This window comes from Maniola jurtina, chromosome 15 (genome assembly GCF_905333055.1).
Source record: "Maniola jurtina chromosome 15, ilManJurt1.1, whole genome shotgun sequence".
NCBI lineage: Eukaryota > Metazoa > Arthropoda > Insecta > Lepidoptera > Nymphalidae > Maniola > Maniola jurtina.
This window is the reverse complement of record NC_060043.1, coordinates 8762856-8790783: the sequence shown is the minus strand read 5'-3', so window position 1 is coordinate 8790783 and position 27928 is coordinate 8762856. Positions and strand designations below refer to the sequence as shown.

General features: G+C 34.6%; 1 protein-coding gene and 1 long non-coding RNA gene across 3 annotated transcripts in view; one reads left to right on the top strand and one right to left on the bottom strand.

The window, feature by feature from the left end:
- The window catches only part of LOC123872657 (putative phospholipase B-like lamina ancestor), a 37990-nt gene extending 10062 nt beyond the window's left edge, over positions 1-27928 (top strand). Inside the window, exons 1-10 of one of the 2 annotated variants that reach the window (XM_045917087.1) lie at positions 17476-17657; positions 18873-19243; positions 20799-20948; positions 21774-22026; positions 22841-23121; positions 23635-23869; positions 23973-24184; positions 25680-25839; positions 26269-26578; positions 26881-27928. In XM_045917087.1, coding sequence (XP_045773043.1) covers positions 19125-19243; positions 20799-20948; positions 21774-22026; positions 22841-23121; positions 23635-23869; positions 23973-24184; positions 25680-25839; positions 26269-26578; positions 26881-27212 — 2052 coding nt within the window. In that variant the 5' untranslated portion in view covers positions 17476-17657; positions 18873-19124 and the 3' untranslated portion in view covers positions 27213-27928. Of the gene's footprint in view, positions 1-17475; positions 17658-18872; positions 19244-20798; positions 20949-21773; positions 22027-22840; positions 23122-23634; positions 23870-23972; positions 24185-25679; positions 25840-26268; positions 26579-26880 lie in introns of those variants that run through there. The other variant, XM_045917086.1, reaches the window with a different exon arrangement.
- Positions 2879-6468, bottom strand: LOC123872689. The gene is made up of 2 exons (XR_006797510.1): positions 5983-6468; positions 2879-4278 (listed from the first exon to the last, which is right to left on the bottom strand). It is a non-coding gene; the product is annotated as an uncharacterized LOC123872689 (long non-coding RNA).

Sequence of the window (27928 nt, the reverse complement as noted above, 5' to 3'; positions counted from 1 at the left end):
CGATAGTTTCAATTTTTTTCAAACTTCAAGAATAAACTGCGTATTAGATTGGTTTCAAATGGTAGTAATAATTTGCAGAGCAGTTGTAATCAATTAATCATCACTGAATTGCTCGATTACACCTTTCTTTACTTTTGTAAGCTAAAAAGTTGCTGAGTAGGTAGGTACTTTGAGAACCTAGGTATTGGATCTAGGTTGGACCTAGGTATTCAGAGAACCTTTTCTTTTAAATTAGAGTTGTCTTATTTACATTGATAAGAAAAAGATGCGAGTCTAAAATTTACTTGAGCTCGGAATCAGTAGCCAATATATTATTTCACACATATATTAAAAGTTCAAATGAAGTCCTAAACTAAATTATTATGAACGGTTACAAACATTTTTATTTCAGCATATTTGTAATAACTTCTCACGATACAAATTCCTTTATAAATCATGTCGCTTTCTCAGCGGTAAACCAATCATTATTACTTATTGAAAGTGATCCAACTTGGGGTCATTGACCCACGATGGCGTCCCGTTCACCGATGGGGGCATTCGCTGCATTCATGCACATTCAAGTGCATTCAAGTGCATTCACCTATGCAACTTTTTATATCTATGCATTAAATATGTAATTTATGTTAGTAACGGTCGTTTTTAAAACCTTTGCAAGGTTTGTAGTATTTTTCATCATGTAAATAACAAGCAATAGCGACAGGTCGAAATATTCCGACGCCCGCGCTGTCCCTCACCGGGTTAGCGCGGGGGCTGTGCGGGTGTGCGGGACGTCCCCACCCCGATTGCCATCTCGACCTGTCGCGAACTATACCTACACATTGTATTATAATTAAAACTACAGTACAATACAGGTTCACTAATATGTATACGAGTACAACACAAATAGGTACAATACAAATATAATGTTACAAGTTTTTCTATGATTTATCTAAGAAATTGTGTAATCAGTATCACCTATTTATTTTGTAAGAAGTAGTATTTACTTTTTGCGAATAAAATCGGACGGTTAATTTTTTTACTTATTCTATCCCGTTAATTTTTTTACTTATTATATCCCGTTTTATTCTTCAGCTATTTTATGGGGATGAGGCCTAATTGTTTGTCCTACAACAATAAATATATCCTTGAAAAATTAACCTATGGCTATTGGCTACTCCCTTCCGATCGTGAAATTATAGCTAAGTACAATTTAATATCGTAGTTATATTAATTTTAATAAATATCTTCTTCTTTCTTCTTTGTTGGTGCACGCCATTTTTCCCGGAGCTGGGCGAGCCTCTTTTTTTATTTATTTGAGTGATAGGCATGGTTTAGTAAAACCTGACCGAAACAGTGTTGGCATTAAAATCCACGTCAGATATAAAAAAATAACAGACAATTTGTTAATAATCTTAATGTTTGGAATACTCTTCCGCGATCTGTGTTTCCTACCAATTACAATCCGGGTATCTTTAAAACAAGAGTGAATAGGCACCTTCTAGGTAAACGCGTCCCATCTTAGACCACATCATCACTTTCCATCAGGAGTGATTGTGGTCAAGCGCTTACCTATAGTGAATAAAAAATAAAAAAAAAACCCGCAAAATCAAGTTCTTGTTCTTGTTTCAATAAAACAAACGCAATCTCTAATATTTACAAATATTTTTGAAGTAAGTATATTAAAAGATTTTTTAATCGTTTCAATACCATGGGTCACCTGTCATTGACCACTAAGTTAAAAAAAAAATAACAATGCGGCTATAAGGAATGGGCTAAGGTCGCTAAGGCATGTCGGGTATCCTGTCGGTCGAGATCGCAAGAATTTGAACTTGACGGGTAGGGTATAGTTTGAGTTGAGCGAATGTTGAACATTGGCGTATGAAAAGGTTATTAAAATCTTAATACAAAAATATTAAGTACTTTAGAGAGTTAATTTTTTAGTACGCCACTAAATTACTTGAAAGTAGGTAGGTATTGTTGGCATCGGCCAAAAGCTCAAACAACTCCATCAATATTTACAACTCATTTATTACTTTATCATTCTATTTTACAATCTTACTTCTCTTATCATTTATTAATATTAAATTAAATTAACATTTCGTCGAACATTTGCACTATAAAAAACATATTCTGTTTCCTCTTGTCTTCTTACTCGAATGTCAACCCCGAATCGAACTTCGAATACATTTTATGACATTATAGTTTTTATAATCGTTTATGCAATCTATTTCAAAGAGGTTTTACTAATGACATTAATTTTATATTATTAACTAACGTAAGTTATACAGACATACAATTCATACATCATGCGCCTCATAAGCTCTTAATTAATATTATTACACATAGAATTATATCACATATTAGTAATTAATCTCAATAATAAGCATACGACCCTAACAGCTCGGCCTTCCTGTTAAGCGCGAGTCCCTTCGCCTTTTAATCTTTTTAAACTAAAAAAAATACTATGAAGGTATAGAATTATATCACATATTAATAATTAATCTCAATAATAAGCATACGACCTTAACAGCTCGGCCTTCCTGTTAAGCGCGAGTCCCTTCGCGATTCAATCTTTTAATGACAAATTACTTCTTTCGATCTTTCTTAATTCATTTAAAAAAAATAAAAAAACCAGCATAAAATTGTACACATTGCCAAAACATGAATACACAGTAATTGAAACAAAATTTCAAGAATTAATTTTGGTATTTTCACACAAGTATTCACATAGTAGTCAATTACAGAAATGCCAACATCTTCTTTAATATTTTGAACCTTTAATCCCTATCAGCAATTATCAAGCCCTATCAGCAACTATCAAGCCCTAAATTTCCTTACATTGCCAAGTCTATGTCGGTAATTAAGTCTTGAATTGAGTATTTTGACATCACTTATCCTGATCAGTGAAAGCCGGCTATTCAAATTCACATTCATTATGTACTTATCAATCGCTTTATCGTTAACACTAACTGCTGATACTTGTTTACATTTATTCTAAACTTATTAATTATCTTATATACTAAGAAATTGTCCATCTTAGTTTTTCTTGAAATACACTTTGTTCACATGTTCTTTTATCACAAAATAATATTCAGCATAATAATATTGTTTCAAAGATTCACCGTAACAGACTCGTTTACGATTTCTATAAGAAGCTTAGCATTGTCTTCGTCACTAAGAAAGGATTCTGAAAGTTTTGTTTTTTCCTCAACCTTTTTTTTTGAGTACTTTCCCTCATTAACTTTTTGCTTATGCTCATTAAATAAGATGCTGTCCTTGGTTTCCTTTGATATCATTCTTCAAGTTGCAGTTTAGCTTTCAGGTTGTACACATACATCACAACGTAATGTCCAAAGAATTTCCAAAGTCATTGACGCCCTTGTCCTCATGCACCAGGTTTTAACTTCAATCTTCATCCATCCATTAAGTCTTGACCTCGACTTTTCACCCCTTAGTTCTTGAATTCAACCATCATCAATCCTTCCTTCGGTCTTAGCCTCGACCATCATAAATCCTTTGTTCTTATCCTTGACCATCATCAATCTCTAGGTCACGTCCTCGACCTTTATCCATCCTTTGGTCTTGTCCTCGACCATCATCAATCCCTAGGTCTCGTCCTCGACCTTTATCCATCCTTTGGTCTTGTCCTCGACCATCATCAATCCCTAGGTCTCGTCCTCGACCTTTATCCATCCTTTGGTCTTGTCCTCGACCATCATCAATCCCTAGGTCTTGTCCTCGACCATCATCAATCCTTAGGTCTTATCCTCGACCTTTATATAAATAAATAAATAAAATAAATAAATAAATAATTCCTTCCTTCGGCCTTAACCTCGACCATCATCATTACTTAGGTCTTATCCTCGACCTTTATATAAATAAATAAAATAAATAAATAAATAATGTAAATAAATAAATAAATCCTTCCTTCGGTCTTAACCTCGACCATCATCATTCCCTAGGTCTTGTCCTCGACCTTTATATAAATAAATAAATAAATCCTTCCTTCGGCCTTAACCTCGACCATCATCATTCCTTAGGTCTTGTCCTCGACCTTAATATAAATAAAATAAATAAATAAATAACTCCTTCCTTCGGCCTTAACCTCGACCATCATCATTCCTTAGGTCTTGTCCTCGACCTTTATATAAATAAATAAAATAAATAAATAAATAATGTAAATAAATAAATAAATCCTTCCTTCGGCCTTAACCTCGGCCTTCATCAATCCCTAGGTCTTGTCCTTGACCTTTATCCATCCTTAACCCTTGTCCTTGGGTATAATTTTCATCCATGTCACTAGAACTCAGAAAAAATACTTGCTTAGAAAAATATTTACTAACTATATTTTAATTCAATTAGCTTTGCTATCGTCTTTCCAATTAGGTAGATGATCATCACCATCATCATCATCATATTCGTCATCATCATCATCATCATCATGATCGCCATATTCTTCATCATCATCATGATCGCCATATTTGCATCATCATCATCATCACCATCGTAATATTCGTCATCATCATCATCATCACCATGGTAACATTCGTCATCATCATGATCGTCATATTCGTCATCATGATCATGATCACCATATCATCATATTGTCATCATCATACCATTCATCATTATCGTCATACTCATCATCATCATCATCATGATCATCATACTCGTTATCATTATAATCATCATCGTCATATTCATCATCATCATCGTCATATTCGTTACTATCACCATCATGATCATCACCATCATGATCGTCATATTCGTTATCATCACCATCATCATCGTCATATTCGTTACTATCATCATTAGGATCATCATCATCATCATTATCATCATACTCGTTATCATTATCATCATCATCATAATGACAATTATACTCATCATCATCATCATCATCATGATCATCATACTTATCATCATTATCATCATCATCATCATGATCACCATACTTATCATCATTAACATCATCATCATCTTGATCATCATACTTATCATCTTTATCATACTCATCATCATTATCATCATTCAACATCATCATCATAATCATCACATTTGTCATCATCATCATCGTCATATTCGTCAACATCATCATAATTATCATCATTCAACATCATCATCGTCATAGTCAAATTCATCATCATCATCATCATCATGATTGCCATATTCATCTCCTCATTCATATTCATCACCATCATCATCATTCATCATCATCATCATCATCATCATCGTCATCATCATCATCATCATCATCGATAATCCCGTCATTATCATTAGAAACCCATCGCTGATCCACTACTAAGCACAGATCTCCTTTCAGAGCCAGGATTGAAGCCCTAGTCCAACATGCTGGCCAAGTGCAAATTGGCAGATTAGGTTGGCACCACATAGTGTATCTACCAAAGATCATCTAGTAGAAAGTATATGTATATTCTTATCATATACATAACCTCCGTTACTTCTGCATAAAATAGCTTTTCAATAGTGGAAGAATTATTAAAACCGGTTCATTCAGTCGGAGTTTATCAATTAATACAAACAAACACATCTTTCCCCTTTATAATATTGATAAAATAAGTAAACATTAACAAAATTAATATTCTTCCATGCGTCCTTCGTAATATTCATATTAAATATAAAGTGAGTAATATTGCTAATTCATTTACTTCGACCTTGTAATTATTTCACCAAAATCAGAACCAATATAAACAACCCTTTTCTAGCAATTTGTATAACACCGAACTGAATCGAAATTAGATCATGCCTCTTAAATCGTACCACATATCTATGATCATACCTACTAAGTACATTGTAAAAATAATTTTAGTCATTTCCATAGATCGATGTTCTCTTGTTTTTTTCCCCCCAGTCTTTTTATGCGCAGTTCAATCACCCACTTTTTTTCAAACATTTTGATCTTTTCACTCATTCATATTTTTATGTTCTAACTTTATAATTTCTCTAATTCTCGTACAAGAAAAAAAAATGTTTTATACTCACAAATTTGTAGGCACTTTGTAGGCGTGAAAGGAAGTTTTTTATATCCTTGTAAGATCCCCTTCTGAACTGTTGGCATCGGCCAAAAGCTCAAACAACTCCATCAATATTTACAACTCATTTATTACTTTATCATTCTATTTTACAATCTTACTTCTCTTATCATTTATTAATATTAAATTAAATTAACATTTCGTCGAACATTTGCACTATAAAAAACATATTCTGTTTCCTCTTGTCTTCTTACTCGAATGTCAACCCCGAATCGAACTTCGAATACATTTTATGACATTATAGTTTTTATAATCGTTTATGCAATCTATTTCAAAGAGGTTTTACTAATGACATTAATTTTATATTATTAACTAACGTAAGTTATACAGACATACAATTCATACATCATGCGCCTCATAAGCTCTTAATTAATATTATTACACATAGAATTATATCACATATTAGTAATTAATCTCAATAATAAGCATACGACCCTAACAGTATTTTTTAAAAAGAATATTAGCCATGCTAATCATGACTAATACTCCCCTTTCCCCTCCAATTAAGCGTAAAGCTTGTGCCGGGAGTGGGTACGACAATAGTGCAACGGGTGGGATTTGAACCGCCGACCTTTCGGAATTCAGTCCGCTCCTCAACCGTTGAGCTATCGAGGCTCTGATGTATGTACCTACCTTTTTTTACAAAAATTATTTCGGTAAGAGCACTTGATCTATGGGTAAGAGCATCTTCATTCTTAGTCCCCAATTCACAAATGAATAACAGTTACACTACGAACTCGTAAATCAATCTCCATAGAAAACAAAATTAAGGAATGTCGGTATAAATCTACCTGAGCCCTTCTTCGAATAAACTCACCTTAAGACGCTCCAAGTTTCGAATGGCCTCGAGCATTTGGTTCCCTCTCGCCCCTCTATACCTCGACATTAATTTACTTTAATTTTTACCGCCATCTAGTGGCGGTAAACTGTACTACGGCTACAGGTCAACCAAGTTAACAACCTCAACATTGGCGAAAAAAGAAACGACATAGCACCGATGCGCTTAGCTTTTTAGGGTTCCGTGCCTCAAAAGGAAAAACGGAACCCTTCTGGGAACACTTTGTTGTCTGACCGTCTGTCTATCTGTTTGTGTGTCCGTTTGTCGTGTCTGTCAAGAAAATCCATAGGGTACTTCCCGTAGATCTAAAATCATGAAATTGGGCTGGTAGGTAGGTCTTATAGTACAAGTATAAAGGAATAAATCCGAAAACCTTGAATTTGAGGTTACATCACAAAAAAAATATTCATTCAAAATTCCAAATTTCATGATTCTAGGTCGACAGGAAATACCCCATAGGTTTTCTTGACAGACACGACGGACGGACGGACAGATAGACAACAAAGTGATCCTTTATGGGTTCCGTTTTTTCTTAACCCTAAAAATAGATAAAAAACTTAAAAACCACCAACACTAAATAGTAAAAGCAATTTAATTTACTATCCAAAAAATGATACTATAGAACTACATTTTACTCCTGTATACATAATAATATGTTCGATAAAAATTAAATTATTTTTTATTTTTTAGTATTGGTGGGGTTTTTTTTTTATTATGCATAATAGTGATTGATTTATTATGCAAAATTGAAAAAAATACCCGAGTACGGGACCCTCGGTGCGCAAGTCTGACTCGCACTCGGTTGGTTTTTTTTCCATAGAGCAAAAGCGTGTTAGAAGCGGCAATGGAGAAAATTTAATGTGTGTTGATATCGTAAAAGACCTGAATTAATATTTTTTATTCAATTATAAATTAGCACTTGTTTGCTATCTCACCTGGTAAATAGCAGTAGGTAGTAAGCGACGATGTGAAGCGTACTTTGACTTTACTAAGACTACATTCAGAGTCAATATTGAATCGTGCTATAATGCATAAAATTTAAGAAAGTGCTTGCCATTTAAGTTTTATCCGTCAATTGATATTTGAAAAAACCGGCCAAGTGTGAGTCAGACTCACGCACTTAGGGTTCCGTACTCGGGTATTTATTCCAACATTTCTGTCGCTTGGTATATTTTAATAATAACTATATTTATATTTATGAACTCAAAATTTTCTCCTCTTTTATTGGACATCTCACTCGACACAATAGCAATTAATTTTTTTTAGACCCTCACTTTTTTGATGTAACATCCATCTGGCCGATTTTTTTCGTATGAAATATAGCCTATGCCACCCGGGCCTTTACAACGAATCGATTGACACCTCATTCATCAAAATCGGCCCAGTAGTTTAGGCGCTACGGTGGAACACACAGAATCTGGATACAAACATACATACATACATACATACATACTTACATACACTGCTAAAATCATAACCCTTCCTTTCGGCTTTGCCATAGTCGGGTAAAAAACGCTCAAGGTATTCTGTCTTTTTTATTTATTTGCCGCCTCTGCCACTTTCATAAGCTGCCGCGAAAACTCTGCGTCATCACTACATAGTATAAAACAAAGTCGCGTCTGTCAGTCCCTACGTATGCTTAGATTTGCAAACGCTGGCTATGAGATAGGTCAAAAAAAGGGTTCCGTTTTTCCTTTCGAGGTACGTAACCCTAAAAATTTATGCCATCAAGAAATAATTAGTATTTTCAAATTTCAAAGGTAACTATTTATAACAAGTGGGGTATCATAATATTGTGAAAGGGCTTTACTACGTATATATTTTTATGCACAATAGTTTTTGATTTATCGTGTAAAATTTCGAAAAAATACCTGAGTACTGAACCCTCGGGGCGTGAGTAAACTACAACTAAAATAATAAAAGTAAACAAAGAATCTGTTGTTAGTAACCTACCTATGTACCTATCGTACAATTTGCAATATTGTGAAGGTATATCGTACACGACAAATCGAGATGGCAATCGGGGTGGAGACACCCCGCACACCCGCACAGTCCCCGTGCTAGCGAGCGGTGCGGGCGAGCGCAGGTGTGCGGGGCGTCCCCCCGCCTCATATTCCAATTGCCATCTCGACCTATCGCGAACTTTAGTCGGCGATAGGTCGAGGTAGGTAATTATAACTAACATCTATAGTACGCGACAGGTCGACATGGCAATCGGGATGGGGACGTCCCACTCACCCGCACAGCCCTCGCGCTAACCCGGTGCGGGATAGCGCGGGTGATGTGCGGCTCATTATCCGATTGCCATGTCAACCTGTCGCGTACTATGGGGTGCTATTATAGGTACCTCTACCTACTTATAAATAAGTTTTGACCATTATTGTAATCTGTGTCGGTAGGTAGGAAGTTACTAGGTAGGTAGGTACTTAGTACTTAGTACTTACCTACTTACAGTATTTTGCCCAGCTGCTTACATGAATGACGCAACAAGGAATGGTGTGTGTTTATTCATTCATATTATAAAGAAGTAAAGTTTGTATGAAGTAATCTCTGGAACTACTGATCCAATTTTGAAAATTCTTTCATCAGTAGAAAGCTACCATTATTCCTGAGTGACATAGGCTGTACTTATTTATTTTCAAAAAAGCCGTAGGTACGAAGCCGGGGGCGAGGCCGTTTATAGTAAGTAGTAGTACCTAGTTAGTCAGGAGTTTCAATGTTCCACTATGGGTGACGAGGTTTCGGATTCAATTCCAGGGATCGGGCCAAAAAATAGTGTGCCGCACAATATTTTTATGTAATAATAGGTATATGGGAAGATAAGTAGGTACTTACGCGATTTTCATGCTTTCAATCTTTTGTAGTTGGGATCGTTTTAGTCGAGATATTTTCGGCATCCTGATATTTGACTATGATACCTTCGTACCTACCTAACACAATTTAAAACAACGAAATAACTAAAAAACACTACTAAGTACCTATTTACTATGGAGTTCACTAATATTGGATGATAAAAGTTTCTTAAAACTAAAACAAATCATCCTTATTCAATAATTTATAAATAATAATTTCGCTACAATAAGATCACACAAAAAATATTTTTCGTAAATCGAGAGCGATTGGCGGGAAAAATTGCGCACATCCACCACGTCTGAAGGGCGCCTGCCGTATGCGTCGCGTCTCCCGCGCAGGGCAGACTAGGATTATTTGACCCAAATGTGAATTTTTCATAAAGAATGTCGAAATAGAATAAAATACGTTTCGAAAGTGTATCATATATATATTCCCTATTATTAAATGTAAGATTTACTTTCGTGGTTGCACAGGTAAAGAAGTTGATACACGATCTTAAATGAAGCTACTATTGTATAAGATTCGTGTATTTATCGTAATAAACGATTATTTAAATAAATAACTCTAAATAACTAAAGACCATTAACCAAACTATTGTACATATTTTTTTGAAAATTTTGTGATGTCATTTGTAGGACTAGATAGGTGTTGAATAACAATACTTTCAAAGGAATAATGTCGGCAGGCCCTTAAAGTGAACTCATATTTTTTACGACCAAAACCAGCAACTAATGCGTCGGTTATTCATTCATAATCATGCCGGGCTTCTTTCAACTTTTGGAATGTTTCGTAAACTCGGAACCTCCTTTTTTAGGGTTCCACAGTGACAGAAGAAACTCTTATAGTTTCGTCCAGTCACTTTGTCCGTCCGTTAGTGGCATATAGCCATTTTATAAAGAAACGAGTATGTGAGGTGTAAAGTTGAGATTTGGTACAGTCACATAAACTTATTAATGCTAAATGGATGTGAATTCAGGTTTAAATATAAAATGACATACTTGCAAATAATAATAATTAGGTATAAATGATGATAGCTGCTTGTATTGTGTAGACCTGTAATATAAAGTATTACAAAATTTTAAACCTACCATTCGTTACCATTAGGTTAGTAAATATGAAAGATCTGCGTAAATACATCGATTATTCCGCAGATACGGCTAAGTAGGTACTTAGGTACGCTTACTAATAACTAATGTTCTTTGCCTTGGCAGACGGCGCCATAGCCATACACACTTAAAGTACTAAGGACTTATCTGTTACTGAAATAACACCGCCTGCGCACATCATCGATTCATCAATCACTCAATATTATTGACTAGATCACACGATTTATGTTTGTGTTTGACGTAATCATTATAAAACCTAGGTATAAGTAGTTTATAGTGTATTCACTTATCGGCTTATATTTTATCATATTGTTAAAATGTGTAATTTTAGCCTACCTACTTCTATATTTGCACGAGTAAATATTTGAACCACTCGCTTTGACGTCTTTTATCTTGATTCTAAATTTGGCCCTGTTTTTATTGGAGTTAAAATAACCTGTTGCTATCGACGAAAATAAAATCTATGGAGTAATACTTACTACCCTATTGCAAACCCTCAATTCGCAAGAATTTGTTCAGAAACCGAATTCCAATGAGAATATTATTTTGAGGTTGAGCTGCTATGATTTATGAGCTGCTTATTCGCTTTTTCGAACAATAATAAGGATCAGCACGAAGTACCTAATGCTATGCTGGTGGGAAGTTGTTTTAGCTAATGCAAGCCGGTCATGCCCTGCTAGCAGGCAGGTAGGTGAGAGTCCAGATAGATGTTTTCCCTCCCCAAAGAAAAAGAATTCGGCCATTAGTACGATTAGTAAATAGAGATAGAGTGCCAAGATACAAAGTTACTTCGAACACTCCTCCCCACATTCTCAATAGGTTTTTATGATTTATTTATTTGCATTTCCAGCAATATTCCACCACGTTTGTACATTACACGTGCTCTGCAAAAATATACATTACCACGAGAGCATCATCATAAAATTTGTAAAACCAAATGTATGATCTGGCTCTGAGCGTATTGATTTACTTCAGAAATGTTTACGTATTCGACGGACGTCCTTTGAAATTTCTTTTTACAATAATATGTAAAAATATGTAACATACATAGTATAACTTATATAAAATTGTGTTTCCACGGACCGGACGACGCTGCGGGCAGTTGGCAAGTTTATTTTTTGTAAACAATTTTCCCAGCTAACTTTAAGAGGAGATTAATCGTAGTGCGCTCCAAACTAGCATATTAGTTTGGCCCTCATTTGAACACTAAGCAATCAAACTCAATGAAATTTTGTAGATACCTACAAAATCTGTCACATAAATCTGGCATACTGCAGACACATATAATATTAGTAGATAGTATATCTACGTGTCTCATATGAGAACCAAAATACATATATTTGTACAGAGAGAGCTGGAGAGCGCGCCAGGGAAACTTCTCTTAATTAGACAGTTGAAGACTACATCTATCTAACCGCAATAACATTTTTGATATGATTTTGAGTAGGTATGTCTAGGACTTCTGTTTGAATATTGCTCCTTTCTATGGATTTAAATGGAGTAAGGGTGAATGAACGAGATTCGACTATTTAGGCTGTTCAGACTTCAGTATCCCCATATAAACGCTCAAGTCTCATTTTATTTACTGACTCGGTGTTTGTCTGCATGAATAAAGTATTTCTTACCTACATTTACGTAGGTCTCTTACGTACCTACCTTATAATTTATGAATGACGCCTGCGACTTCGTCTGCGTGGATATATGTACTTAGGTTTTTTTTTGAAAATCCTGTCGGGATTAAAAACTATAATATAAATTATGTTGATTTAGGGAATAAGCTATCTCCATTCCAAATTTCAGCCAAATCGATTCAATCAATTTTGCGTGAAGGAATAATTATAATTAATAAAATATTATAATATTATAATATTATAATTATTATAACTAAGTAAGTATATTAATTAATTCAATTTCAATACAAGAAACAAGAAGGTAGGCATCTTAAATCAAGATAGATGATTCGCTTTTATAAAATAAGAATATGAATCTCCTTGTAATGTATAAAATTAGTCGAGTCTCACGTACAATATTTCACCCTCGACAGCGATATTCAAGTTCCGTACAGATTAATATTATCTTATCTGTAAGGCGAGTCTCGCTGGAAGGTGATTTTCTTGCCGACGCGGCGAAAATCTGAGCTAAGAGTCGAGTAAAGCCTTTATGTCAATATTTTTTGTGGTAGAGCCTGTACCTATCGTTTTCATCTTCAAAGTTCAAAGTCCAATTAGATATGGCACTAGTGTAAAAGTAGGGCACGAATTAACGAGTCAACTTGAAAGTTTGAAAGCACGGAAAGTAAACAAAATTTTCAGCTTTTATTGCCTGTCTCTTTTATGAAATTGGACAGCTCAACCTAATAAGTTTTCCGTGCAATATGAATGTGTGTATTTTTTTGATAGAGTGTGTTATCTAGGCTTTATAGAACGATTTATTTTTATCTATAAGTAAGTGTAATAGGATGATTGCAACTGGATACCTAATAACCTACTCGTCCTCGTTGCCATGGCGCCTAGCATCAGCTTTACAAAGACCGCTTCAGGTTGCATCTTGCACTCGCGCCAGTACACTTGCACTTAAGGCCAAAGCGCCTAAAGCTATTGTCAATACAATATTATTTGAATCACACTAATATTATAAAGGAGAAAGTTTGTATGTGTGTGTGTGTGTATGTTTGTTACTCCATCACGCAAAAACTACTGGACGGATTGGGCTGAAATTAAGAATGGAGATAGATGGAGACCCTGGATTAGCACAGAGGCTACTTTTTATCCCAGAAAATCAAATAGTTCCCACGGGAATTTTAAAAACCTACACCCACGCGAACGAAGTCGCGGGTATCAGCTAGTTAAATAATATTGGGCATTATTATTGCATAGCGTGAGTTAGCGCAGTAGGGCGCTAAAAGCCGTACAATTTGCTAAGTTCTATTGCTATTTTTCTAGGCAAGCGCGCTCCATCTTAGGCTGCATTATCACTTGCTAGCAGGTCTGATTGCAGCCAAGCGCTAGTCTATATAATTTAAAAAAGAAAAAAAGGTCCCGTGTTTGTATACTATTTTAAAGCTTGTGTGACCTAAACCTGCGTAACGCTTATTCGTGACTTGAATAGTATATTTTGGCATGGTGTAAAAGTGCACTACTACTAAAAGCCATTAAACAAAATAAGAAGAAGAAGAAGAAAGTGCACTACTTAAGTCACGGATAAGCGTTAGTCAAGTACGGGCTTAGGTCACGCAGTGCCATAACTTTAATACCATATGAAATGGAAACTACTTGGTAGATATATCTGTAAACCTAGTACTCACTAAATAAAAACATGAAAATAATTTTATTGAAATATAATCAGAATTCGTGAAAAATTCGAGATTTCCAGAAGTTGTTAGCGTCACTATGTAGATGAATAAATATTTGAACAAAACGAGTAGCTCAAATATTTTCTACTACCATTAACCATACCAGTAATACAAAAACGTGTGATAAGTCACGTCTTAGACCTAAGAACAGGATTTGTTTTGATTTTTCATCATAATAATAGAAGCACATTGCATGAATTTCTTTAATTTATTATAGTGTAGTACCTACTTTATGCTCGGTAATGTACGCACATCTATACTAATATTATAAAGAGGTAAAGTTTGTTAGTTTAATTGTAACAAGTAATCTCTAGAACTACTGAACCGATTTTGAAAATTCTTTCACCAATAGAAAGCTACATTATTCCTGAGTGACATAGGCCAATATTAATTTTTATAAAAATTAGAGATCCCTAAGAATTTTTTTTGTAATAAGTTACCCGCGCGAAGCCGAGGTGGGTCGCTAGTTGTAATAGGTATATCCTACTTCTTTTGATGAAGTAGTTGACGCTTACGTTAGAATAAAGAGACTTCAAGGATTGTTGTTGCTTCCCCGTACATTTGTTGTTTTAGCATAAATATAATAATTTCAAGCAGATAACGTTATATTTAGAATTGAGATAAATAAAATGATTTGAGGCCAATAGCCAAATAATAATCAATGATTATTATGTACATACCTATTTGTCCATGTGGATTTAGATTATTTTTAAATATCTCTTAAAAAATCTTTAAAAAAAAAATCTAAATAAAAATCCTTCTCCAGGATGCAAACTATCTCTGTACCAATTTTTGACAAAATTAGCCGCGGAATGATAGACGGACAGACAGGTAGACAGACAAACATTCGCATTTATATTAGTACTTAATTAAAAACGGAGTATTCCTTATGTTTCTCATATACGAGTGTCTTATACTATTACTGAGGTTTCTCATAATATTAAATATAAATAGTATATAGGTAGATAGACATTTATTTGATGATCCGTTGATATCTCCCCTCTAAATAAATAGTAAGTAGTATATTATGCAATTCGCGTTTGTCTGCCTATTCGCAATATCTAACCTTATAAGTTTAGATATCTTATGCTTTTCAGATCTGTTTCCAAAATCATTTAAATCATTTCAGAGGGATGGCTTATACAGGGTGTGACCAAAACGCTAGCAAAAACTTAGTTTTATTATTATACTACCTAAACACAATCCAATGCCAGTAACCTTAATAAATAAATTGCCCTATTTTGCAGTATTTTTCAAACCCGCAATGTATAGCGTGCAAAATTCAAATCAATGCCCTACCTACCAGGGTCTTGTTGGCAAACTTCTACAAATGAATTTTAATTTAAGTCGAAGCTGAAAAGCGATGAAAATCTTGTGTATCCATTTTTCATGGTATAGACCCTTATATCCTCAGTTGGTAACAGGGTAGTTATTATTAGGTGATTGTCTTATACACGTGTCAAATCGTAGGTAGTGTACGATTTCAGCCACGGGATCCGAAACTACAGAATAGAGCTAGTTCATACGTTAGGTCTGCTCTAGACCAGCCGCATTAACACCGGTCCTCTAATTTGGTCTCTGAAAAGAGTATATCGAGCGTGATAATGTGAATCGGGGCTTATAGAAAATAATTTTATCCTGTTTGTTTTTTTTTTTATTAAATTAGATAAGAGGTCAATTTTGTGATATATTTTATGTTAGTAGATGCTTAGTTTCAATGTAACATACAGAAGGTACTAAACAGGTAGGTTTTGAAGTATTCTTCTTTGTTTTATAAGTTAACTGTTGTAAAAATAGAAAATGAATCTTATATAATTTCTGAAATTATTATGATTGAAACATTTTCAGCGAAATGTTGACATGATAATTTTTTTCGGTTAAACGAACAAAAGTTTTTAAAATTAAGATGAAACGAATCTTGATGAAAAAAAAAACTTTTGAAGTCATAAATAATCACTTTTCCATCTTGAACGACGTACGTGTCAATAAAATTAATGACTCCAATTAAGAAAATGAATTACCTACATTGTCTTATGAAAAGAACATTTAAAAATGGTTTTTTTGATAAACTTAAATCTGAATCACTATCCATTAAATGCCAAAGTATGTTTGTTGTTGGTTTGGTGGTTAATTTTCAGAGCAACGGATCGTCGTTATTTTTAACCCCCGACCCAAAAAGAGGGGTGTTATAAGTTTGACGTGTGTATCTGTGTATCTGTGTATCTGTCTGGGGCATCGTAGCGCCTAAACGAATGAACCGATTTTAATTTACTTTTTTTTGTTTGAAAGGTGGCTTGATCGAGAGTGTTCTTAGCTATAATCCAAAAAAAATGGTTCAGCCGTTTAAAAGTTATCAGCTATTTTCTAGTTTTCTTGTAGAAAAGAAGGTTAGATAACCCTTAGGTTCATAATATTCAAGTGTCAATTGACAAATGTCAAGCTGTCATTTGTCAATTGACATATACATAATTATTTATTTGAAAATGATTTGTCGGGGGTGTTGAAAATTTTTAATTTACACTTGTTCGTATGGAACTTGGAGAGCGAACGCGGACAAAATCGTGGTCATCAGCAAGTAAAACATCCATTCGTACCTAATTAACGTGATACTTATCTAATTACTTATTTATTTCTAAGGTTAATAATGTATGGTGCACAACAATAATTGTGAATAAAAAATAACCTTTCATTGTTTCTTGAATCCATACTAACATTATAAATGTGCAAGTGTGTCTGTCTGCGACCAATCCGTTTGAGTGGTGGATTGGTGGTATCTTTCATCCCGGAGAAGGAACTATTTTTGGTCCCGGAAAATCAAAAAGTTCTCACGAGATTTTTAAAAATCCATCCGTTTAACCGCTTTTTAACTAAATGTACAAAGAGAGCTTGCATCCAAGAGATGGACATAGGCTTGTTTTATCCCGGAAAATCAAAGAATTCCCTCGGGATTTTAGACACCTACATTGACGTGTCAAAGTCGCGACCATCATCTAGTTGTAAATAAGCAAATTGCGCGTGTTACGTAAGATTTATTTTTATTTATAAAATATAAAATAATTATTCATATGATACGGCGTAGGTAAAGCGTTTTATCGATGTCTAATATAATAATACATTGTTTGAATGGCTACGTATCTACCTAGTAGGTAATACTAATTTATTTAATTCCTGTTTTAGTTACATTTAATTGATAAGAGACGCAATCCTCGAGAGTATCTTTTATTGATACTATGATAACGAAATATCACTACTGTTTAGCAGTTAGTTGTAAACGCGAGAACAAGCGAATATAACACTGGAACGATTAAAAACAAATAAAAGTGTATAATAATAATAAACTTTACCTTTAAGTGACTGTGTTTCATTGTTTGTGAATAGAAAAAGTACGTTTGCAGTTTTTTACGCGTGTGCCCTTAATATTGATAAATTCAAGAAGTGTTTAAAGATTAAACATATTTGGATTTACTTATAAATAGGTATAATTTTTTGTAATGATATAACGTGTTTAGTATTATTATTATTTGCGAATCCAATACACGCCGCTCGCTAGTAAAGCGAGAATTCAAACCATTTCTCAAAAACGATCAAATGTATGAATTAAACATGCCCAATCAAAGATGATTAGAAAATAATTATGTAACTCTTGGAACATGAGTAATACGCGTGCAGATGTGTACTTAACAACGAATTAATTAATTGTCATTAAACTACTTTGATTACACGTTACGTGCGGGACACTATTATCTATCACATCAGAAATTGCTTTTGTTTTAATTATCTTGAGTTAGAGCACTACCTATAATCATGTTTTACTATCGTTTAATAAAACGTTCTCTTGATGACTCTATTATATTAAGATTATCTTGTCTGATTGTTTCACTATAAGCGCATCCACATTCCTCATTAATAAAAAAATATTAGAATTATTATTTAATATTAATTAAAATGCGCAATGTTTGGCGAAAACTATTGTGACGACGAAGCATTGACGTCTAAGCCAAGTGGAAAAATATTTACCGATAAACATTTGAACGTATTTTCAATTGCGAAACACATATATACATACACTATGTATAACTATACACTCGCCATCTCCCCCACTACCTTCGCTGTACTTGACCTCGTAGGCTCGCTTCATTCAGGACCTCCTTCACGAGCTTCGGGCTTCGCGCTTTAAAAAAGCACTCGATAGGGGCAAGACAGACAAGAAAGCGTAGAGCCAGGATGTTCAGAATTCGTTCTGGACCATTTTTGACCCTTATGCAGTACTAGATGATAGATAGACAATACGAATACATTTACATACCTCGATACATTTTTCATCCCGAATTTAATACATTTCCTATTGCTATTTGGGAATCGTATAGGACGTCTAGGCAAAGTATAAAATAAAAAATATTTTATACATTGCCTGAATGTTTTAGGTATTCTATGGAATGCTTAGGTATTCTATAAAATACCAGAGTATACAGATTGCCGTTGTCATACAACTTTACAAGCAGGTGTTACTTTGCGGAAGTCCATGATATGCAAGGAACTATAAGTTAATTTGCTATAATCCGCTAAAACAGTCAAATGTCGCATGCTGCACGTTGCACCATGATTATTACAGAGTAAGCTTATGGTTCCTTGTATAAACATGATATACTGTATTCCTTGTAGAATGCTAAATAACTTTTCTTTTGTTCCAGGGTTGACGGATAAAAGTTTTAAATCGGGTGTGAAGATACACCAAAGCGTGCAGACATACTCCAATGCCGACGCAAAACGCATTGGAAGAGCAAAGAGCACCGTGAACACCGGGCGATACAACATCTTTGATGATCGCTCTCCCATTGGAAAAAATCATCTACACGCACTGTCACTTCATTATTATTAAATTCCTAAACATCTTCTTCATATTATAATTAAATTTATTTATTCTTTGATATAAAAAAAGCAAAATGAGTAAAATTTTGAAAGTGGTCGGCGCATCTTGGATGCAAACAAAGATAAGCTCATACATCTTGGGTTTTCTTGGAGTCCTTTCAATCTTAGCGCTCTTCGTTGGACAGATAGAAAGGTAATTTATTAATTTATAAATTAATAGCTCTTACCCACGTCTTTACCCGTATGGATAAATGAATTTAAGTTTCTTTAAAATTCAATGCGAACCCTTTCTTTATACTTCCCTAATAATGTTTATCTATTCCGAATGCCCATTGTCGATCATTGTCGATCTTTTTGAATTTATAATAGTATTCTAATTAATATACCTACTTGGTAAAGTGCTCTAAATGGCCATTTAAATAAAATTTTAACATCGATCCCAGTTACTATCACTGAAACCTACGTCCTAATGAAAATTATACTCTCAATAGAGGCGTACGCGGAACGGTTTTGGGGTCCACCACATTATTTCCCTCAGAAAACTCCCTAATGAAAGAAGGCATGACCTTCAGCAATGAATATAACGATACAGAGAGAAATCATATATTGAGAAGAATGTGCAGGGTCAGACATTTATGACGCCTATGAACTAAACCGTATGAAAGTTATTTTCGAATATCATACAGTTGAGCAAATAAATTATTATTGTTTGCTTTTATTGCATGGGTCAGGGTCGGTAAAATGGTTATTAAGTAGGTATATTATATTTTGTGCTTTAAATTTTTTTTTTTCATCACCGTAACAACCTCAAGATAATTATGTAATTTGTATTATTGTGTTTTTAAGTAAAGGTACCTATTAAAATGTATAGAATTCGTCCAGTTAAAGTTTTATTAAAAATATTATACGGGCCCGGAAGCTCTTATATCGTTAGAGATTCATTGCTATGACCGAATATTATGATTTAGAATTTCTGGTAGTACTAAATATTTTAAAACGAAACCGATAAATCATCTGTAGGTACATTATTTTGTAGAGCTAGGCGTATAACGTCGCGAATTGAAAAATTATAATGGATAGTAGGACGAATTTCACTTCTATGATTGGAACCTTAGATTAAAACATAGTGGGTCCATAACTTTTTGCAGGCTCATTTGTTCCTAAAACGTATTCGAAGTGCTAGAGTTGGCTAGAGGTTTCTAAACACGTCAAATAGTCACTTTTTTAACCCCCGACCCAAAAAGAGGGGTGTTATAAGTTTGGCGTGTGAATCTGTGTATCTGTCTATGGCATCGTAGTTCCTAAACTAATGTACCGATTTTAATTTAGTTTTTTTTGTTTGAAAGGTGGCTTGATCGAGAGTTTTCTTAGCTATAAAGAAAATCGGTTCAGCCGTTTGAAAGTTATCAGCTCTTTTCTAGTTACTGTTAACCTTACTTGTCGGGGGTGTTATAAATTTTTAGTTTACACTTGTTCATTGTTTAATAGTAGGGAACATATTATGCAACATATTACATTTTGCCTGTTTAAATATTAGGACTTCGTGAGGGATTTTTACATAATAATATTATGATTTGCATTTTTATAACCGGTTAAATTCACAACGTTCACAGAACTAATAAATAAATTATACATACGAGTATTATGTATTCATACTGTGACGGTACTAAGTATACAATATAAATTATGTAGCAATTGAACCGGATTTTTACTCTTTGTTATTTAAATACAATTTTCAATTGTTAAAGAATCCAGGAAGACGGAAACTACGCAGCAACTGTGTTCTATTCAGAGAAAACCGGATATCGCATTGAATACTGGGGCCAGAGCAACGATCTGAAGGATATCGCGAGGGGAGTGGCTCGAGCTTACTTCAAAGAAGGCATCGAAACTACCGGGTTAGTTACTTTGATTACTTTACTAACAAAATAATACTCATTTCTTACGTAGCCATACACGATCCAGTTTACCGTCAAGTTTTCAGCGGACTTGAAGCGGCGGCGACGTCCGATTGGGATGATGCCCATGTCTAAAATAAAATATTTCTTAGAAATTATTAAATAGAGAGTCTTCCAAAATTCGTAAGATCCACGCCCGCTGTTAGTTTTAAGTTTCCTATTTTAAATTACCGGTTTAACTAAAGAAGTACATTATTTAAGTAAAAATGTCATTTGAACTCAAGTTATAGGAACTAACCAGCGTCTGTGGTTTGCCAGATTTCGGAAAAAATACTTAGTTTCAAAGTTACTTGGGCTTATAGATACATAGAAATATCTAAACACGTGTTACTTTTTTATGCTTCATTACTGTTTGAAACAGGAACGAGAAAATGTTCCGCCTTTCTTCTCAAAGCTTTGCAATAGTTCCAATCGGAAATTTTTTCCAAGAGTTATCTCTTTTCGACGATGAATTGCTTTAAAGATGCATGAACGCTCCTGAAACAGTATTTTCCAGGGTGTATTTTTTTTCAATAGTTTATCAAAATTTTAAGTTGTATTGATGGATGTTTTAAATGTTTAGGTATTGCGTATACCATACACGCATAAACGCACTGCTTTTCCTAAAGCTTTTTGCACCCCCTTTTCCAGTTTCATTTGGCTTCACCCAGTTCCTATCCTACCGACTTAACCTGACTGATCTCTCTTTCATACATACTCTGAGGCAGTGATAATAACAGCTTATAGAACGTTATCAACTACGTAATAAAAAAACTATTTTTGTAGATGGTCGCTCCTAGAAATAGAAACCGATGGTTCATACCCTGATGAGATACAAGCATACGCAGCGGGGATAGTAGAAGGCGCACTAACTTGGTATCTGATTCATACGCATTTGGAGAACACCATCCGAGCCAAATGCGAAGACCAACCCTTGGAGAAGCAATGTGATAAACTCAGAGATGCTTTAGATAAATCCGTTAACATTTGGAAGACTTACGCCGCTGAACGAGGAGCTGCTGACCCATTTTGGCACCACGTAAGTCCTTAGTTAATTTAAAATCAGAAAAACCGGTTAAGTTCGAATTAGTCAGGTTCCCTACTAACGTACAGTGTATAATTAACACTATATTATTATACTTTACACAGTTTACCATAATCTTTCAACTCAGTCAGGCTATAAAATATATCTATTTATTTACAAGTTATCCTAGATTTGTTCATAAAGGAAATGCCCTTAGACCGTAAACAATCAATTAATTGAGCGATTGAAATAGAAAATTATCAGCCGGTGCCCGATGGAATTTCCCATCGGCAACATTTCAGGAACCATCCGAATTTCTCAAGATCCTTAATTTACGGGATGAATTCACAAAAACTCTGATCTGACTTCTAAAAATCTACGTTTGTAATTTCTAAAAAGAAATATAGTATGTACTTCCTATACAAACATCTTTTATTTTACCTGCATAAGGAATAAATTTTCCTTTCCTTTTCTCGGTTTTTTGATATTTATTTGTAAAAATAAGTCCAAACTCCAGTAATTTCCATATTTCTAACTTTAATTAAAAAAACGAACTTCCATATTTGCATAGAAATGCAAATATGGAAAAAGTTCGTCTTTTCATTTTTCATCCCCTATTTAAGGGGATGAATTTTCGAAAATCTTTTCGTCTATGTTATACAGCGTGTATTCGTTGTTTTACCACAGTGAAACGATTTTGTCGTTCTTTACAATCGATTTAAATAATTCAAAAAAAATCTTCTATGCAAAATTTTATGCAGCTAGCGCTATGCGTTGCCAGACAGCATCAGTGTTAGAATTTTATCAAGTGCACAAATTTTGCCAACAGGTTTCATTACATTACACACAAATCGGAGGAATATACACAGGATGGAACCATGGTGTAGTCCGCAGCAATAATGAATATGAAACCGACATATCCGATCTGTATTGGTTGAACTCAGTGGCAGAAGTTGTTGAAATACAGCACAAATTGAACATCTCCGTGGAAGATCCTGAATTTACCACTATGCCAGGACTGTCCAGCGCTTTCTTAAGGATTGTGAATGAAACTTCGGAAGATGGGAATGAAATTAAGAAGTTGTTTATGGCACAGGATGTGGCTGAAAGGTGAGTGAGACAGGATAAGCGAACAATAGAACAATAGTTTTAGGCAAATGTTTTGGCGGTAATATTAGTCATAGAGTTGCTGTTTTTATTTGAATACTAGCGATTATCCGCTACTTCACTCCCGTGGGAATTTCATAAAACCCTTATCGACATTATAAAGGGAATCTTTGTGCAAAATTTTAGCTTTCTAGAAAGCTAAAATTTCTAAGACCTAGGTCCAAGGCCTTAGTTTGGGTATTAATGAGTCAAGTAGTGATTCAGGACTTTTTTTTTATTTCACTGAAATCTTACATGAGATGGGACAATGCAGTCACATAGAGATCCATCCACCTTCTAAGAGATCTGAAAAGTTTTTCTCTTTATTTATCGGGTACAATTTTAATCTGGGTCTAAAATAGTTGGAATTGTGATTTGGGGGATTCCTTTAAATCGTTTTAAAAGAATCCCTCAAAACACTTGAAACCGAACAAAATATTGCTCGATTTTAAGTATTTACAAGTTTTTCTCTTCTAGCTACTCATCAATGACGCGGATCTTGAAGAAATACAAACTGAACTATCATCGAACATCAAGAGACACCAAACCTGCGCCAGGAGCTTCGGTGGAATTCGCCAGTTACCCAGGATCCATCACAAGTCAAGACGAGTTCTATTTAGTGAGGGGAGAAAACCATAGACTAGCAATAGCCGGAACTGCGCTAAGAAATTATAATGACAAACTCTGGAAAAATGTCAATATAACTGAGCAGGTATATTAATATCGTTTGAAGCCCATTAGTCTATGCTATTAGCAGACACCCCAATTTTGAGACCCTAAAAAGCAGATAAAAACGTCCATAAATTATATTCTAGGTTCCACTTGGACCCCGTATAACAGCCGCCAACCATCTCGCTTCCAACGTCAGCAGCTGGGGACACACCATCGCTCGCAGCAACTCCGGGACCGGCTGCAAGCAGTGGCTGGTTGTAGACTATAACAAGTTTAACCAACTCTTGGACTCTAACGAAGAAATCGTGCAAAAGACCGAGAAGAAGGAAATTGTTACGGAGAGCATGGTAAATAAGTGAGTATCATTACTTTATTTTTCTCTGTAGACTTGTGTTTCTTCGTAGATATATCATAAAAGTAGTTAGGTACGTGTATTCACAATTCCATAAGCGGAAATTTTCTAAAATTATTATCAGTAGCTTTCTCTCCAATCGGCGTCAACATTTCAACAGTGCAAGTTAACGTCGTGTTATCAATCATAATAATCATTTCTGTTGTCATAACAGAAACGCGCACGAATGCGTGAGCGCGCATATCAAACTAAACAAAGGCCATTCAATATCCATTGGAACTGCGCAAGCGTTGATATTAATTTATGATGTTTATACGATTGCATCAAGATTGCATAAAATAGTGACAATTTCTACGTACTCCATCTTGATGTGTCCGATTTTTAACCCCCGACCAAAAAAGAGGGGTGTTATAAGTTTGACGTGTGTATCTGTGTATCTGTCTGTGGCATCGTAGCTCCTAAACTAATGAACCGATTTTAATTTAGTTTTTTTTTTTTGTTTGAAAGGTGGCTTGATCGAGAGTGTTCTTAGCCATAATTCAAGAAAATCGGTTCAGCCGTTTGAAAGTTATCAGCTCTTTTCTAGTTATTACTGTATCCTTCACTTGTCGGGGGTGTTATAAATTTTTAATTTACTCTTGTACTTCCTACTTCTATTGAGCATCTACAGTCTTATAATATTCGGTGGTGTGTTTTTGTAAATAAATGGCCAAACAGATTTTGATCATGAAGTCGATTCGATCGATTTTGATTTCATCAAAAAGTCTTTTACTCCTGGTAGCAGGTTAACCACAGTTCGAGTTTTTTTGATTATTTAGATATTAATTATAACGAGTGTTATCATGTTAATGATATAACGCGGTGATAACTAATAGCTTAGTGGTTAAGACGTTGACTTCTATCCGGAAGGTCGGGGTTCGATCCCGGACACGCACTTCTAACTATTCAGAGTTATGTGCGTTTTAAGCAAATAAATATTGTTTGCTGTAATGGTGAATGAAAACATTGTGAGGAAACCTACATGCCTGATGGTTATCCATAATGCTCTCAAAGGTGTGTGAATTCTGCCAATTCGCACTAGACCAGCGTAGTAAACTATGACCTACACCCTTTTCGTTCTGAAAGGAGTCCCGTACTCAATAGTAAGCTGGTGATCGGTTGATCATGATGATGATAGTGATATGATGAATGATATAATAATAACCGCAGCAAATGCAGAAGCACAAAGGGAAGGTAGATCACTCATATAAAGTTGGGAAGGTAGATCACTCACTCAGTTACATACCTACCCACTATCACTCTATCGAGTCACTATTGTGAGTATGACATTAGGCCACGTAATCGTCATCCCTTATCTGGAAAAATTATAACTTAAAATTTAGGGTAAGTTAGGTAAGGTACTTAAGGCTAAAAGTTTGTTGACATGAAAACCAAGCCGTATCTAAAAATCTAAAAATGTAAAGAAATTAATTCTAGTTTTTCGCATTTTCCTTTACAGTGACATAAAACACACAATAGTCCATCGCGCGGGCAGTGGGCGGGCAAAAGGTCTTCTCTGGTTGATCGAACAAGTCCCTGGTAGGACACATTCCGCCGATATCTCGGACGCTTTCATGGAGAAGAAATACTGGGCTTCTTACGGTCTACCGTTTTTTGTTGTAAGTATAATTTCCGTACCTCACATAGGTAGTCTTTCTCACTCGTCATTATAATATTATTATTTTCTTCAACATGGTTGCCTGGCACAGATCGTATCAAAGCTATAAGGCTGCCAATTGATCGTCTATGTTTGCTTTACTTTTTTTTGTGTTGGTGCACTATGAACCATATATTTTCAACATTAGGTATAACTTTTTCAGTCAAGGAAGCTAATAAAAAAGTAAAATAATCATGGCAATTTTTACAAAATACAATGCAGGAGGACTAAGGAAATAATTAACACACCCGCGATTATTTTGACTGAAATTTTATTTAGTTTACCGAATTCAAATAAGGCTCTATTTTACCTAAACACATACCTAATTCTTAAAATTCATCCTTAATATTGTACCTACATAAATTCAAAGGATTTCTTTTTTCTGTTTCAGGATATAGCAAATATCACACACGTCACAAAAATGGAAGAAGCACACGGAAAATTGTTCTCAGAGTCCGAATCACCCAGAGCCCTTATCTTCCAACGAGGTTACAAGAACGCCACAAGTGTTAACAGCATAATCAAATTAATGAGATCGAACAACTTGACTGCAGTAAATAGGACTAGTGATAACAACTGCAAGGATGCTGGGATCTGTAACATGCAAAAAGCAAAATTGTGGTCTGCTCTAGGATACCGCGGGGATATTGTACAAGATAATAAGAAGGCATATGGAATTATTGACACTAAAGTTGTTTGCGGTAAGTGTACCTTTTTAGTGTAGATGACCTTGTAACTTTAAACTTTTTGAGCTTTGGAAAAACTAGCCTGGAGCCAGTCCCAAATATATCACTAATAATTTAAAAAAAAAAAACAACTAATGACACTTATGTAGATAGGCCTACATAAGTGCCATTTACACATACTGAATTCAGACTTACGCCTGAATTAACCATATAGCAAAAGTATAGATATATCCTTAAGCTGAATATTCACACAACTATTGTCTTTAATCATTTGGTCTAACAAATACGAATTATTAATGATATTATTTTTGTTCCAGGCACTATTGGTGATTATACATTGGATTTCGTTGCGATATCCAGTCCCCCTTTCACAGAACCTACGAAACTTAACATCACCAAAATAAACAAAGGAAATGTAGCATCCATTTACACAGATCAATTCGATGACGTGCCTATGATAAATGGTCTTGAAATAAGGGATCTAGTGAAACACCAACAGGAAGAAGCTGAGAAGGAGTCATTAGAACTACTGAATAAGGATGTGATCCAGCCATTCCAATGGTCCGAAAGCGATTTTAAAGACGAAGCACACGAAGGACTTCCAGATCTATGGAATTTTGGTCCCTTTAGACCAGCTTGGTCGTGGTGAATCTCTTATTCTAGACAGTTACTTACGAGTAGTTTTCGACATATTCGGTAGAGAAAAAACTGTAAAAATGCACCCACGCAAACAAAATTTGCGCCGTGTTTTCTTGCGCGAAAGTCTTTTCGACGCAAATTAAATACTTTTCCATGTAAAGAAGTCTATGCCGATGAAAGTGCTTCCAACCTTTTCTACGGGTAAGGATGACTTTTCTCTATCGATGGTGTAGACAATTTACTTAAGCTAGTGAAATTATTTTATTGCATAACCATCTCAAAGTTCCATAATAATTAGAATTTATTTTATTTTTAGCTGAATAAATAGTAAAAATGTCTGTCCCGAAAAAATTATTATTGTGTTCTTGGCTCTCGTAAATTATTTAAAAATACCTATTTAAAAAAAACAGACAGACAAAAAACAATATTTTAACTTAGTAATTTACTTATAAATATTTTACAATAATTTTAATTTGGATGCAATTATTTTATACTAAGATTTGTCTTATTTATTATTCTTTTGTTTGTATTGTCCTCAGAAAAATAGTGAATATTAATTCGATAGATCCCTGCATTTTTTGCGGGTTGCCTGCGTAGTAACTAGCACTTTTTGTTGTGTTTAAACAAAACTTTAGGAATTTAATTATTTTAATGTAATGATTTAATATATTGCTGACATACATAAGTGGTAGGTATATATCATGATCACTGTGTGTAAGTATATTT